Below are 16,630 nucleotides of genomic sequence, written 5' to 3' on the forward strand. Positions count from 1 at the left end.
CCTGGAGTGCTGCAGTCCATGGGATCGCAAAGAGTCGGACACGACCGAGTGACTGAACTGAACAGAAACCATCTATATAAAAAGTCAAAAAACCTTCCACCTTGATCACTATCACCTCCCCCTGATCGTCTGATTCATTGATCCAATCACTTAAGTGACCTTGCCTGTTTATTCCATCATCAGACCCTACATGGGTCCCTGGACCCTCTGGAAGTAGCTGCATTGGTCATCACTAAATCTTCAAGATAAGACAGTGAACACAGCGCCCCCCACACCGGCCAAGACCTGGGATGACTGGGACTCATGTGGACCCCTCCCCTGTTCTCCTGTGAGAGAGACGGACACTCAGCTCACCCACAGCAGGGCTCAGAGGCCAGGAGGAGTGTGGTCCAAGAGAAGAGCCGAACTGGAGCCCAGGGAGGGGCCTTAGTCAACACATGGTCCAAACGTCACATTTTGTGGATGTGGACGTGAGCACTCAGCAGGAAAAGCGAGGTCAAAGGCAGTGTCAGAGAGGGGCTCCCAGCCCTACTGGACAGGCTGTGAGCCCTGACCTCGGTCCACACGAGGCCTGTCCAACCAGACATGCCGGCCCGCTGAGCCCTGGGACCGCGGCCAGTCCCAAAAAACCTACCACACCCCCACCACCCTGGCCATATGGCGCAGGACAGCAGGATGGCTCCGCCCAAGAAACCCAGAAGATTTTCAGCCCCATTCATGGGGTGTGCACACACCGGCCAGGGTCACCCAGGTCCTGTCTCTTGGGCCTGATGCTCTGATGTCCACTGTGGGGACGGTCCACAGCCCGGGGCGGGTACTGGGCACAAAGAGACAGATGTGAACACCCAGGTCCGAGGCTCTGGGAAGAAGGGAGCCTTTGCACCCCTTTGTGGGGAGGCGAGAAGGATGGACGTGAAAAACAAAAAATAATTTTCACAGGAATAAGACAAAAGCAATGACTTGCATAAGCTGCTGGGGACAGAGCTGCGGGGAGTGGGGAGCGTTAACTTGGCCTTGGCCTTGGCCTCATCCCGGACCGTCGGAAGGGGAGTGTTGGGGGTGGGGGGAGAAGAGAAGGACTGAAAGTGGGCAGTGGGTAGGGAGGTCGTCAACTTCCAGCCACATCTGAAATCGTTGTTCCCGCAAAGACCAGTTCTGCACCCAGGAGCCATCTCCCGCTCCTGCACGGGGACCCCGAGGCCCCCCACTCCTTGCCAAAGCCCCTTGGGTCCACCCGCAGCTCCCGTCAGGGGCTCCCGAGTCTGATGGCACAGAGGCAGAAAGATGGTGTGGAGCCCTTTCTTCCCCAACCACCCCCGGCCCCTGCCCGCAGCCCTGAGGCCTCCCTGCAGCGGCAGATGAGGCAAACACCGAAGAAACCCACCTCGGAACGGTTTCTCTGCTTCCCCTCCTCTCTCTTCCTCCCTCACAGATTTTAATTAAGGGTTTACTTGCAAAAGACCTAGCTTTATTTAACTAGATCCTTGGACCCCTTTTATATTGTCTCATACATCGTTTTATGCTAGGGCGCCAGTAAAAAGTTAATTATAACTTCTAAACACTCCATTTCCAGGCCCTCATCTTCCTCCCCGCCCAATGCTGCCAAGGGTAGAGACACTTGGGTGCTCTACAGACCTTTCAGCAGATGCCGGTCAGCACCCCTCAGGGCCAGGGTGGACTCTGAGGCCCTGCACTTGACCCAGCACAGTCCCGACCCTCAAAGGGCTCACAGGTCCTGCGGGAGAATGGGCGGGCTGGCAGGACGGCCCACTCGGGAGCCCAAAGCAGCTCAGCGGGTGGCAGAAGTGAGTGACGAGGACGTGGGCAGGACAGACAACAGCAGGGCCCAAATAACAATGGGAGGCCCTGATAGCTTCAGAGGGAAGGGAGCTGGGGTTGAGAGGGTCTCAGTGGAGGCCTGTGCCTTACTACACACCCTCTGGGTGTGGGTCTACAGTTTGGGAGTTCAGCTTGAGACAGAACGAGTCTAAAATCCTGGTGGACAGCCAGGAGGAGGCATCTTCTGAGACGACCGAATAATATACCAGCTGGCTCTCAAAGACAGATCTGGTCAGGGCTGAGTGGGAGGCATCTGTGAGTCTGGGTGGGAGCAAGCTCGGGGCAGCAGAGTGGGGAGGCCTCATTATCGTCTGGAAAGAAAGCAGTTGAGAAGCTCAGGGCTGGTCCTGAGAGGAGCCACCGTCAGCGAGAAGGAGAACCAGGAGCGAAAGGAGGGGATGGAGAAGGGGGTGCCAGACAGAGAGGCCGGAGCTGTCCCAAGGCGGGCAGCAAGCTGGAGAGGAGGGGTGAGCGGTCACTCCTCCGGGCAGCCACTCCCAGGCCAGTGCCGGGGTCTGAGACTGGGGGTTCCAGGGGAGGGGAGGGGCTGTGGAGGCTGCAGGCTTCTCCTGGCAGGGGGTGGGGAGGCCAACCTGGCACCTGCCAGTCACAGAGAGCGGGCCTTCCAGCATCTCGCGAATCCCCGCTCGGGCACTGACGGTTCTCGAGGGCATGGCTGTCACTCCTAGCCGGAGGCAGAAACGGCCTGGTGTTCTTGCCTTGGGGCAGACCTGAGTGGTGTCCAGGCCTCGGGGTCATCCTGGGCATGGGTGTTCACGGGAGCTCAGCCTCTGCTCAGCACCCCTGGTTTCCAGAGGGGAGCCCACACGCCTCCCTGGAATACCTGGCCCCCCCAGGCCGGATCCCCAGCACCCGCTAGCCTCAGCTCCCAGCCTCATTCTGGAGAGCCCCCGCTCGGCCTCTGCCCCTTCGAAGACCCTCCCCGAGTCGCATGTTGTGACAGCCACGGCTCACTCTCCGGTGTCGTGGCCCTGCCCTCCTGGAAGCCCCTCTTACGGCAGCTCCCCGCCCCCCATAGCAACCAGCCTGCCAGGATGCAGGGACCAGCTCACAGCACACCCACCCTGGGTCCACGCCTCTGTCCAGGGCTTCCCCGGCCTGAGCCCCGGTCAGCACTGGGGGTGAGGCTCGTCCTGCCCCCCGGGACGGAAGGTCTAGGTGGGGCAGACGGGAGGCGTGAAGACACGGGGGCTTCCCTCCGAGGGCCCCCACCAAGGCCTGAACAGGAGCCCTGGGACACGAGGGTCAGGGTCCGATGCCGCCCAGCAGGGCGGGTGGGGGCCGTGGGGGGTGGAGTGTCACGAGAGCTCCATTCAAGCCGGGGTGGGTCGGACTCTGCCGGGTGGACGAGAAACAGCCAGAAGATGAGAATGAGCCAAGGTCCAGGGTGGGAAACTGGAGTCAACCAGTGTGGCCAGAAGAAAACGGCTCAGCCGACATTGAGGCTGGTTGATTGGCAGGTGTGTCTGTGGGGTCTCGGATCAGGGAGAGGCAGGCTTTTTATAACAACAGCCACCACTCCTCGAGGGCTTCTCCCTGAGTCCGCAGTGTACTAAGTTCATGACTTGTCACTCCTCCCCAACCCTATGGGGTAGGTAAATAAGTCTTCCCATTTTACAAATGAGGCACAGAGAGGTTGAGTGACTAAGTGAAGGTCACACAGCAGATAAGAAGCTGAAGGAGGCGTGAAGACAGGCCTGCCTGACTGCCCGATGGGAGCTCTTATCCTCCCTGCGATCCCACCTCCCTGCACAGACAGGAATTACCGGGCCGATCGGTCTGCGGGCTCCAGGCTGCCCATCCGTCATCGCGCCGTTACTGCAGATGAGCAAGGAGTTTCCAGCACATTCTCTTCCATTTTCAGCCAATTGTGCTCTTCTTTTCATTCTTTACAGCTGGAAAGCCCGTCCTTAGCAATTTTTTAGCTGCTTACTGGGACATTTACAAATCCATCTGGCGGTTCTATTTCATGAATGTATTGGGGATATTAATGGCCCATGGGAAAAGGGACCTGTCAGGGGGCCCTATCACCCCCAACCTAGTGCCCCCTAAAGAACACAGACCCAGACAGAAGCCTGCAAGTGGCCAAAACATGGACACCCTCACAGCCAGGCCGAGAGCAACCCACCCGACAGCAGATTAGAGACGCATGAGGGTAGCCACACGTCTCCCCGGTTAGGCACCTAATCTTCTCTTACAAAGAGGGTCTTCATTAATTTCTTCAATCTCCTCCTGTCTGTCTGGAGGTGGCCCCTACAATATGATTGTAGGTGTTCTTCATGAGATCAATGAACAGGGAAGAAGCTGGTTATGAATTTCAGATTAGCAGCTTTCTCACTCAGGAGTAAGAAGGGGTGGGCCCGTGGGTCTGAGAGCCCGGCAGGGCCCTGGTGGCCAGGGAAGGGACTCCAGGTGACCTCCTGAAGAGCTGGATGATGCCAGGACTGACCTGAACCCAGCACCGTCCCCACCCCCATCCTGGGATACGCCACGCACCAGACACCAGAGATGCCAATGTTTCTTTAAAAGCAATGATATTTTACTGTTGTCTTCAGTTAAAGCTACGAGAGCAATACATGCTCCCTACAGAAAATCAGAGGGATAAAAGAAACAGAGAACCACAAAGCCCAGCGCACTTAGAATCAACCCCAAACTCCTGCCGCTGGCCCACGGGGCATAGCCCAGGGAAACCTTCCCCGCTGCCTGTCCTTGGGGCCTCTGCAGCCTCTGTGCCCCTGCCTAGAACGTTCCTCCTGCATGGCTCTCTCTCACCTTCACGCATCACCCAAGGCCACCTCTTCAGGGAGGCCTCCCATGGCTGCTTCAAGGAGCTCTCCATCACCATCACCCCTTGGCCAGCGCTCCGCAGACCTCATCACGAGAATGGTCCTCTTACTGCTTCCAGTGGGTCCACCCATCGGCGGTATCCCCATCATCAGATACAGCGGCCTGTCCTCACTCCTACCATCACGCACTGCACACTCACCCCGTGTTCTCAGAGAGATGCACTGAACAGAGGGATGAATAACCCCTGCAGTCCTTCCTGCACGCGTGTGTGTGTGTGTGTGTGTGTGTGTGTGTGTAAGAACTGCCTGCATAGATGAGACTGTAGGTCAACATACTTTGACCCTCAAACCATCTACCGCTTCTCCTTGCAATTCAACATGCAGGCTTGGGTCAAATCCCCCAGCCCCCCACGGGACCAACCCATGACCCTTACCTCTATCCCAAGGGGAGCCCTGATATGGCCAACGCCACCTTCTGGGGGCAGTAATACCATCTGCACAGCCTTTTACAGATTATAACTCTTGAGCATTTCCTCCAGCCCAACAGAGCCTTAAAACAACCCACCTCCAAAGAGGCAGACAGGGTAAGGGAAGCCTGACCTCTTCCCCATGTAAAATGAGGTCAGGGAGGCTCAGAGAGGTCACGTGACTGCTGCAGTCACCTAGGAGGAAGCTGACCCTGGACATCTGGCCCCCAAAGACACAGTCCACATCTTTCCTACAAAACAGAGAAATTTCACCATAAAAACAAGAGAGGTGATGTAGAGGAGAGGATGAAAGCTCGCCTCCAGAGTCCAAATGCCTAGGTTTGAATCCCAGATCTTCCACTTGCTGACTGTGTGACCTCGGGCAAATTACTTCACTCCTCTGGGGCTCGGTTTCTCCTCTGTTAAATGGGGATGACAATAGCTCCTGCCTCATCCCCTGATCAAGAGAATCAAATGATTTTAAAATATACATAAAGGGCACCCAGCACATGTCAACAGTCGACAAACATGAGCTCTTTATAAAACCACACCTGAGTCTGTCTCTCCACCATGATCACCAACCACATCCCCGGGCACCTGAACCGCCAGCCCACAGAGGTGAGTCCCTCTGCGCAGCCGGCACGTTCCCAAGAAGCCAGCTGCAGTGGGACCGCTCTAAACCTTCCCTATTGATGCTCACATGCAAATCCCCCCTCCCCCGGCCCCGTTCAGTCACTCTTCAGTCTCAAGCCCCGCCCAGCCCACTTGAGTGACAAGCACTGACATCTGCAAACACTTCAAGGCTGCCAAGGGGAGAGGCCCCTTTTGTAAAAGGAAGACCCTTCTGCAAGTTCACCCTTCCCACCCGGCACAATCCAGGCGAATAAATCAATCCATTGCCAAGTGCAAATTACCAAGAAAGCCTCCCCCTTTGTTCCCACGGCACCTAGTTCTGACTTCTACTAAGAGGCAGGTAGAGAGATTTTTCTAAAATGGCCATCTCACCAGGCGGGCCTACCAGGCCCCTGGCTTCCATTCGGCTTCAGAGTCTCTGGGAGGCCCCACACCCCTTTTCAGGCTCACTGCCCTCACGTTCCCCCAGACCCCCTCCCTCCAACCCAGACACATAATACCACCTCTCACGCCTCCCCCGAAGGCTCTGGCCTCAGTTACCCCTTTCCCCGCACAAACTCCCTGATTCTCAGGCCAAACCCAGCCCAGCGACAGCTTGTCCCTGAAACCTCCCGTCCAGGGGGAGGCCACCCTCAGCACCTGCGCTGACAGCTCACAGCCCCCGGCCACCACCCCCGGCCACCACCCCCCGACCCCCACGGTACATGCACCTGCTGGCTTCATTACTCACTCAGCGTGGAGAGGAACACGTCTGGGCCAGGGGTACATCAGAAACAGTCCCCACTTTTCGGAACCTCAGGGCGGGGGCGGGGGCCAACATCGCTTTTGGTCAGATAAGGATCCAAACAGCGCCCACGTCAAACAGCTGCTCCTCAAGTTCAACCAGGCAGCGGCGGTAAGGAGCCTACCAGACAGGCCTGGCACAGACCACGTGCCCAGCCACCAGCGACTCCTGTTCTCTGCTGGGAACGCAGGCGCTCGGTTCAGCCTCACATCTCTTTGAGACCTAGAGCAGGGGGCTGAGAAAGCAGCCTCGGGACTGCCCTGGTGGTCCAGCGGTTAAGAATCTGCCTCGCCATGCAGGGGACACAGGTTAGATTCCTGGTCGGGGGAACGAGGGTCCCATGTGCCGTGGGGCAATGGAGCCCGAACGTCGCAACTACGATCCCACCTGCTATAACTGAAGAGGAGTGAGGCCTCCCAGGAACCAAGACCTGACATAGCCCAAATCCAATAAATAAATATTCAAGAGAAAGCCGTCTCCGTGACAGCCCCCTTCCTAGGACCTGGAGGCAGCGCGGGGCAAGGGGAGATGCGCTGGGGCAGACTCGCCTCCTGCAGGAGCGCCCCCCCCAACCCCATCCCAGCCTTCGCAGGGCTCAGCCCAAACAGGGGCCTCGATTAGAATTTCCCATTTGAAAGATCAATATTGAAAGCTCCAAGCCTGCCAAGAGGAGGGGAAGGCCTTGCTTGTAAATATTTGTCTCGACTGGCAAAGCCGGGCCTCTCTCGCTGCAGCTACCCGCCTCGCTCCTGGCCCTCTGCTCGTGGAGCTCCCAGCCAACTGCACAGCAGGACGCCCCTGGGGAGGCGCGGGGGACCGTCTGGCGGCCACGAGGGGCTGCGAGGGGAGGTGGGCCGACCCCGGCCCCACGCCTCTGAGACAGCAGGCCTGCCCACCGGGGCCGTCCAGCGGTCCCCACTGGGGCCGTGGCGGAGAGAGTCACCATGAGGTTTCTCTGGATTCCGAGCAAGCAGCTTTTCCCAGGGGGGCACCCCAGATTTACATCTTTCTTATTTTGGAAGAAAGCAAAATCAGAGACAAAACCCTGGGGGTGCTGCTTGTGAATCACAGCCCACCATCTCCCACGGCATGGGACGGCGTGGGACGGCATGCGCTCTGCTGTCCGTACCAACAGCTGCCCACGACAGAGCCCACACTGGGGCCCTGGGCTCCTGCTGGGGCCGTGGAGACCTGGGGGGGGTCCCCTCACTGGGCCAGCAGTCAAGGGTGGCGGGTGTCTGAGCCGGTCCAACCAGCTGAGCGCCTGCCTTGGCATCACTGTTCCCAGAGAGTCATTCATTTGTTCACCCACTCGGTCACTGACTCACCAATTCATTCATTCATTCATTCATCAGTTATTTATTGGGTACTTACCTGGACCAAGGTACTGGGGGCTGGACACGCAACTGGACAAAAACAAACCTGGGTTTGCCTTTGGAAGGGAGTCTCCCAGGCCAAAAAAATATCCCACAAACAAATAGAAAGTCACAGCAGAGACATGTGCTGGGGCGGGAGACCTCTCAGGTGTGATGAGATAGTCAGAGGGGTGAGGCCTGGTCCCGGAGGTCAGGGGGCTTCCTGGGGGAGGTGGACAGGTGATAAAGGCCAGGGAGGGGCCAGGCAGAGCAGGGAGGAAAGGCAGGGGGCAGGGGGCCACCCCGAGTCTGGCCGCTCCCAGGCGCCACCCCTTCTGGCACCTACCCAGCCACTCGTTGAATTTCTTCACCTCACTCGGGAGCCCCAGCTCGGTGAAGTCCCCGGCGTGGATCAGCACGTCACCGTAGGGCATCTGGATGGGGTCTGTCCTCGAGTGGGTGTCTGACACGCAGACAAAGCGGGTGTAGCCGGGCGGCTTGGGGGCGTCATGAGGCACTGGGTCCACCCTGGGGAGAGAGGGGACTGTGGGATCCAGGGGCCATGGTGCTGGGAGCCTACAGTGCACGTCCCATCAGCTCAGACCACAGGCAGATCAGGTCACCTGTGGTCCAGATCGCATCCCCCCGCATCCAAACCCTGACCCTCCGCTCACCAATCAGGCAAAAGATTTCCCCCTGAGCCTCAGTTTCCCCTCCATAACACAGGAACCCCTGGGGGGGTTTGTGTGAGGGTTAGATAAAGGAGGTGATGAGTGGGAAGAGCTGACAGGTACAGCCCGGCATGTGGACCTCTGTGCACCTGTGTGATGACCACAACTGACCTGCTATTTGACAAGCAGCGCCTCTCAACCAATATTTTTTTCACCGTCAGCCCCTAAGGGACCTACATAAGATGCTTTTTCTACTCACCCCTCTCTTGTGAAAATTTAACACCACAGATACACTGTATATCTGTTCATTTACTATGTGTGTATCTGCACTTTATAATAAGAGTAAGATTTTTTTCACCCCCGAAAATCCAGGTTTCACCCCCCTGGAGGGTTGCTGTCGGCCCCATGGAGGACTCATGGACTGAGGTCCTCATCCAGTTGGAAGAACCGACTCTGCAGGGCTGTGCAGAGAGAGCATCCAGGCCAAGCCACGTGTGCAGGGTGGGATTTCGTGGGAACTTGTAAGATAAAGGCGTGAAAGCAGACAGCAATTTTCCAAACCTATGAGCTGGTCTGAACATGCTGAGAACGAGGGCTTTCCAGGGTCCTGCAGGAAAACAGCTCTGGATTTAGAAGACCCAGATCTGCTGATTGTCACTAACATATAACAGGAAAATGCCTGGCCTTGGTTTTCTCGTCTGTGTAATGGAGCTCTGTCCCTCACTAGGCAATGACACTCAGAAAATTACAAAGCCGTAGCTGTGTAACTGTAAGTTCTCAGTCCCCGGGAGGCCCTAGAAGCCCTCTTGTCTTGCAGGTGAGGATACTGAGCAGGTGACCTGGGAATAAATGAGGACCGTGGGAGACGACCCCAGCTCCCTACTCCCAGCTCAGCGCTCTCCCAGAGAACCCCGGCTCTTGCCTCCTCAGCTGACTGGTTCTGCCAGGCTCAAAACGCTGAAAAACAACGCAATGACATTTCAACGAGCTGCTCTCTCCAAATGAGTATGCCGCTCGAGTTGTGTTTAAATCTAATTATGCAGCAAACCAAAAGCGGTACCATATCAGTTACATAAATACTTTTAAAGACATCTTTCTAATTATCCTTTTTTTTTTTTTTCAGACAATATACTTCGAAGAAATTTAATTAACACCTTACGAGAGACGTGGGTTCAGCATGCTAATGTGCAGGGAGCACGAGCAAGCTCCATCCACCCAGCGGCAGCCGCAGCCCCGCGCCAGCCTCTCCCCGTCACCGGGCCTCCGGGGGAGAGACTCCCAGGGCCGTTTTCTGGGGGTGGTTAGGTCAAGCAAGGACCCCCAGTGGGTCAGAGTTAGGTCTGATCGGGGAAAAGGAAGAATTTCTGAGTCTGATGATGTCCAACAGGAGGGTTCTCGGAGTCCTTTCTCTTCCCTCTCCCATTCTTTCATTCCTTCCGTCCCTCATTCATTCAACAAAACACATCCTGAACGCCTACTGGGTACCAGTTCTGGGCTAAGAGCTGGAGAACTGAATGAACCAGGCCAGGTCCCAGACTGATGGTGGAGACAAGACGCGGCCAGGTAGTAACAATAAAGCCACAAGGTCCGATGGGGCAGCAGAGGGCCTTGGGGGCCAGAGAAGGCCCCAGTCTGGCCTGGGGCCCCCTGAACTTGCCAGGAGGAGGTGATGCCTCAATTGGTCTAGAAACACAAATCTCCCTCCCAGGAATTCCTGCCACTCCTCTGTCCTCTGGGTCGCTCCCCACCCCGCTCCCCCACCATATGACAGACAAGTCTTGCAGGTAAGAGGCCTGGGAATCCACCTGTCCGCCCCTAACACAGCTGATATTGGAGCAAGGCAGTCAGTCACTACTGAGCTATTGGCCTGGCACAGTAATTAACATGAGTGAGTCAATCAAACTCATCCATTCATTCATTGGCCTCACATACACCGAGGTTGTAAAGATGCCACAAGGAGGCTGAGACCAAGTCAAAGACACAAAAAAGGGGAACACAAGAAGTGACATGCCATCCCCAGAGCCACCTCGGGCCCCAGCGATCTCTCGTCCTGTGTGTCCCTCCGTGGAGGAGCCCTGAGCCAGCCGACGCTCCTGCCGTCTACCAGCCAGGAGCACACAAATTTCATGGGCGCTAGTCGGGCTGGGCCTGCTACTGGAGCCTGGGCTCTTTAATTAACTCTGCTCTTGTTTCTCTTCGCCCTGAGGCTTCTGAGCTCCATGAGGATGCAAACCTAATAATCCCCAGAGGAAAAAAAAAACAAAAACAAAAACAGACTTTTATTTCCCCGCACTGTCCTCCAGCTATTTGGATTGTAACAAATGCTCAACCTTGAAATAATAACAACAGTAATGATATTGATGGTTCCCATGGGTTGAGAGCTCACTGTGTGCAAAGCACTGTACACGCACCTGCTCTCTTCACCCTCACAGGGACCATATGAGCAGGGCACTATGCCTGTGCCCATTTTACAGATGAGGAAACTGAGGATCAAAAAAGGCTGGCTAGGGACTTCCCTGGCGGTCCAGTGGTTAAGACTACACCTCCCCATGCGCGGGGTGTGGGTTTGATCACTGGTCAGGGAGTTAAGATGCCACAGGCCTTGTGGCCAAGAAAGGAAAACATAAAACAGAAGCAGTATTCTAACAAATTCAATAAAGCCTTTAAAAATGGTCCACATCAAAAACAAATTTAAAAAAGATAAAAAAAGAAAAGGTTGACTTGCCCAGGATCTCAGCTACAGAAGCTGGTGGCGCTGGGATTTGAAGCCAGTTTTTGGTTCCAGAACTCACACCGAACTGGGCTATTTCCAGGCTGTACTTCATTTCATTCAGTCAATCTATAGACAAATGCTTCATGAGTGCCTACTAAACACCAAACACCTGCGAGGTACAGGACAGGACACCCATCCAGACCACCTTGGGCAGCTCCTAGAAACCCCACCTGTGTTTTGAAGGCAGGAAAAGAACAAGAATGAGGATACTGAGAGTCAGAACGCACGAAGGATGGGCGGGCGCGACAACATAAGTGGACAGTGATCCAGCTGTGCCTGAAGCTGGATCCAAACCTGGACGTGAGCCAGGAAACTCTCCTCTACCTTAAGACAATTTGCAATCTGGCTAACCCTGGAGTGGTAGCAGCTCTATGGAGCAAGTAATTGAGGCCTGGGAAAGTTAGTCCCACACCCAGGACCCGTGCTCCTAAGTTAAAGAGTAGAATTTGAACCTGGGTCTTCAGAACAGGAATTGGGGCATTTAACCCCATAAAACAGAGGAAAATGGTTATTTCCCAGCCATGTTCTTCGGGAGACCAGAGAGAAAGTATGGAAATAAATGTTCCAGGTTTGGGAGGGGCCAAACCCGACTCCCGCAAAGCGTCTACCTGCTGAGATGGCCCCAAGCAAGGCTGTGGCTCTTTCTCTCTCTTTCTCTGAGACCTGAAACCTGTCATCATGTCCCCCTGGCCTCACCCGGGACCTTCCCACAGGAACCCTGGTGGCAGGGATGATGCAGAATAGAGAACACAGCCTCTAGCACCCAGATCCAGGGTGGCGTCTGGGCTCAGCAACCTCCTCACTGTGCCCAGGACCCTTCCAGCCTCCCATCCGGCTCTGTAAGGTGGGGACCACCCACTCTCTTGGAGATGTTGTGAGAACTGGAAACCTGATGGATGCCCCCTGCAGCCTGTTTCCTAGGTCCTGGCCCCCTTCTCAGTCTCTCTCTCCCCTGAGCCACTGACACCCTTGAAGTGCAACTACTGATGCCAAAAACTCACATAGGCATGGGAAGCAGAGGCCGTCCCCCACCCCGTTATCTCTATTTCTGGGGAAACAGGGTACCCTGAAGGTCAGGGGGCTGGATGGCAAAGGGCTTGTCTTCAGTGAAGTTCCAAAACCAGGTCCAGTCATGTGACTGGGCATCAGCCACGGGCTTTTAGAATGAGAGAGACCTCTAGTCTCCTTCTCTCATCCTACCAGTGGGGAAACAGAGGCCCAGGGGAAGGCAAGGATTGGTTGGTGCTGAGCTGCACCACTGCCTGAGGCTCTTTCCCACCAAGCACTGGCTCTAAGGCAAACCTGCACCCGGAGTCCCCACGCCTCCCTTCCTCCCCACCTCCTGGCTTTGCCTTTGCTGGTCCTCCAAGCCCAGGGGTTATGCTGCCACCAACAGGAAGCCCTCCTTGATCCCCTCACTCTTCCTGGGGCGTGTGCCTTGCCTGATCCTCGCTCCCTTTTCTTTCCCTCCTCCTGTCCACTGTGCTAGGCTCGGGAGATAGCCCTTGTTGGTGGAGGGGACAGGCGCTTAGAAAACTCTCCCACGAGGGCATGTATCAGCACAGGCTGAGGGGAGGCTCTGGGTGCCTAGATCTGGGGGAGGGAGGGCGGCCAGAGAGATTTGGCGAGGGATCGGGGAAGGCACTCCGAGGAAATGAGATCCGAAGGATGAGTCCATGTTAGCAAGACATAGACTGGGGGGTGCAGCATGTGCAAAGCCTGGAGGCAGGAGGGACAATGTAAGGTCCCAGAAAACAGAACTGCACCCGGAGCCCTTTGGGAGAGGTTCAGGATGGCAAGTGAGAACAGACAGAGCCCAAGTGAGGGCCTCCCGCCTGCCGTCCCAACCCCCACCTCTCCTGGGCTCAAGGCTGACCCTCACTGTCTCCTGGAGACCTCGAAGCGCCTGGACAGGCTAGGGGCCACCGGGTCCCTTCTGAAGCCTCCATCTCACCTAGTGAGGGCATCAGCACTCCAGCCTTGCCCAGTGAAGAGGCCGGCAACCAGGGGACGCTCCTGGCCTAGCACAGAGTGATGTCCCCCACCCTGCCACATTCTTCAAGGACCCCCGCACAGCCTGACGTGCTTGGAGGGTCTTTAAATGATGACATTAGGATGAGATGGTTGGATGGCATCACCGACTCGATGGCCATGAGTTTGAGTAAACTCCGGGAGCTGGTGATGGACAGGGAGGCCTGGCGTGCTGCAGTCCATGGGGTCGCAAAGCATCAGACACAACTGAGCAACTGAACTGAACTGAACTGAGTCTCCACCAATAGGACTCCTTTTAAAGACAAAGAGGGACTTCCCTGGTGGTCCAGTGGCTAAGATTCCGTGCTCCCACATTGGGAGCCTGGGTTCGGTCAGGGAACTAGACCCCACGTGCCCTAGTGAAGACCGAGCACAGTCAAACAAATAAATAAATAAATATTATAAATAAACAAAGGCCAAAGAGGAGTTGCCACGCCTGGCTCCAGCCTCCTATAAGGCGGACCCCGTGGTGACCTGTCCCTCCCGCACCGCTCTGGCCTTCTCACTGAGCACCAGGCCAGCGGTCTACCTGCCCAGCCCAGGACACATGGGCCGGTACCTGGAGAGGCCTCCCCAGGGGCAGCGCTGCTCGGCCCCCAGGGTAGGGGGGTGGTCTTTGGTCTCAGGCCTCAAAACCCTGAGCCCCAGATCCAGACATTCATTCCTCAGGCAAAGGCAGCCTGGTTACCACCTGGGTCTCTGGGGGCAACCGCATAAATCACAGGGCTCCATCGGAGGCCACGTTTGGGCTGTCACTGTTATTATTAAATATAAATTGTGGATTTATTAAATAAGGCCCCTCGCTCCCTCACCCCAAGACAAAGCCCAGGGTGGCGATAAATCACGTGTCGGGAAGTGGCATCTCCCTCGGTGGAGACTCGCCATGGAAACCCACACGCTTCCTCTGCGCGCAGGGTGTGAGTCGGAAGAAGGGGGGGTGGGAGACAGCGGCCACCCACCCAGTCCTGCAGGGGCCCGGCTTCACCCGGCTGTGTGCAAAGCTGCATTTCCAAGCCGGGGTGACCCAAGCAGGCAATCAGAGAGCACTGGAGCAGGAGTCCAGAGCCGGGGCTCGCTGTATGCTCTCCTCGGGGGCCTGGCCCGAATCCCTAACCACCCCCAAGCCCTATTGCTCGAGCCTCAGGAGGGGACCGCATAGAGCAGGCCAGGAGGGATGGAGCGGGGCAGGCCAGTGTGAACCTGCTCTGCCCACAATAGCTAAGTGACCACAAAAAGCCATTAAGCTTTTTCTCCACGGCACTTAGTGCTGCCGTAACCCTACACTATTGCACTTAATGACTTTCATGGCATAGCCCATGGGAGCGTCAGCTCAGCGCAGGCGAGGCTCCGTCCGTGGTCACTGCTGAGTCCTGAGCACCTAGCCCGGCAGGCACGGACCCCTACCGCCCGGCCCCTCTCTATGTGGACCCACAGACTTAATCCTCAGCATTTCAGGAGCAGCATTATGTAGATGGGGAAACAGAGGCACCAAGAGACACATCACAAGCAAGCGGCAAAGCCAGGATTCAAATCCAGGCAGTCTAGCCTGGAGCCCATGGCGGTGGTTTAGTCACTCAGTCGTGTCTGACTCTTGCGACCCATGGACTGTAAGCCTGCCAGGCTCCTCTGTCCACAGGATGCTCCAGGCCAGAAAACTGGAGTTGGTGTCCATTTCCTTCTCCAGGGGATCTTTCCAACCCAGGGATGGAACCTGGGTCTCCTGTACTGCAGGCAGATTCTTTACCATCTGAGGCACCAAGGAAGCCCCCGGAGTCCATGTTCCTAACTAACCAGCGTGCTTGGCAACTGCTCACAGATACCCCGGGTGGGTGAGTGAATGAAGAAATGAACCAATAACCCAGAGTTGTTAGATGGGGGGCGTGACCCCTCTCAGCTGGCTGCTCACTGCCCTTCCTCTGACAGCCTGGCCCGCGGGGGCCCGCATGCTTCCCACCTGGGTTGGAAGTTCCTGGACATCCCCGCTACTTTTGGCTCAGACCCTGCGGCAACTTCCCAACTTGCTGCCCCTGATCCTGCTTCTCTGGGTCTCAACCTACAAGGCATCTTCTCCAGAAGGTCCTCCCTCAGCCCCTTGGCTCCCCCAACTCTCCTGACTTCTATTGACCTAGCTCTGTTCTGCAACTGGGGCTACCTGGGGGCTCCCTACATGACAGCTCTGCCTTGGCATTATCTGCTGTGCCCAGGGACCCCTCTGAATGGGTGTGCACACAGGCACACACGCACGCACACACACACACCCTACCTGCTCTGCCTGAGGGCCTGGGGCTCTCACCCATTCCCAGCAGCATCTGGGGACCTCATGCACTGTGACTTGCAGCCCAGGAGGACCAACTCCATCAACAGAACAGAAAACCCAGCCCTGGGGAGGCCTCCCCTTGCAGCAGCCATGCCAGGCCTCAAGGTCCCAGAGACACCAAGGAAAAGCATGCCTGAGACCCAAGGCCTCCCGTCCTGCCCAGATCTGCCAGTCTGGTTCCAAACTGGACACTGCAGGGAGTTTCCCAAAGAGAAATCTTGTTGTTGTCCTTCAACTGTTCAGTCATGTTCAAGCCTTTGTGACCTCACAGACTGCAGCGTGCTAGGCTTCCCTGTCCTTCATCTCCAGGAGTTTGCTCAAACTCATCATGTCCACTGAGCCGATGATGCCATCCAACCATCTCATCCTATTGACAAGGCCAGTCCTGCAGCCCCCACAGAAATAAGCATTTTCCAGAGCAAGCACTGCAGGAAAGAGGGAGCTCCTAGCACTGGAGCCCACCCCCAGGTCAGGTGCCCCCTGCCCTCCAGAGCCCTTGCTCCCATGAATAATCTCTGCACCCACCCTTTATAACAGAAGACCCGTCCAGAGGGAACCACACGGGAACACGAGGCAGCGACCCAGTCACAGCACCTCTGGGCCTGGGAGTGGAACGCCCCCCCCCCCGGCTCCTTCTCGACTCGGGTCACATCCCGGATCTTCCTGTCTTCCTAAACGGGCAGCGGCTAGCACCTCATGGGACCACTGCCCTCCACAGCTAGTGCCCATGGCCCAAGAGGAAGCCAGGCCCTGCATCCTTGGAGGGGAAATCTGACCCAGCCTGCTGGTCTGGGGACCTGCCCTGGGCCCTACAGCCCAGGAACGTCCCATCACAGCTCTCATCTCCTGAGATGGGAGATGAGGGGACTCGCGGGGCTCCCCACTTGTCAGGGGCTTGTCAAAGACCCAGACAGACCCAAACAGGGGCACCCCGAAGGGGCTGACAGGAGTTT

At 56.6% G+C, this 16,630-nt stretch overlaps 1 protein-coding gene across 3 annotated transcripts in view; it reads right to left on the bottom strand.

Annotated features, from left to right (window-relative positions):
- MPPED1 (metallophosphoesterase domain containing 1) overlaps positions 1-16,630 on the bottom strand; it is a 79,306-nt gene that overhangs the window by 47,556 nt on the left and 15,120 nt on the right. For all 3 annotated transcript variants that reach the window (XM_043882113.1, XM_043882111.1, XM_043882112.1), the window contains exon 3: positions 8,232-8,413. In XM_043882113.1, coding sequence (XP_043738048.1) covers positions 8,232-8,413 — 182 coding nt within the window. The remainder of the gene's footprint in view (positions 1-8,231; positions 8,414-16,630) is intronic.

The sequence above is a fragment of the Cervus elaphus genome, chromosome 22, assembly GCF_910594005.1.
Source record: "Cervus elaphus chromosome 22, mCerEla1.1, whole genome shotgun sequence".
In the NCBI taxonomy this organism is placed as follows: Eukaryota; Metazoa; Chordata; class Mammalia; order Artiodactyla; family Cervidae; genus Cervus; species Cervus elaphus.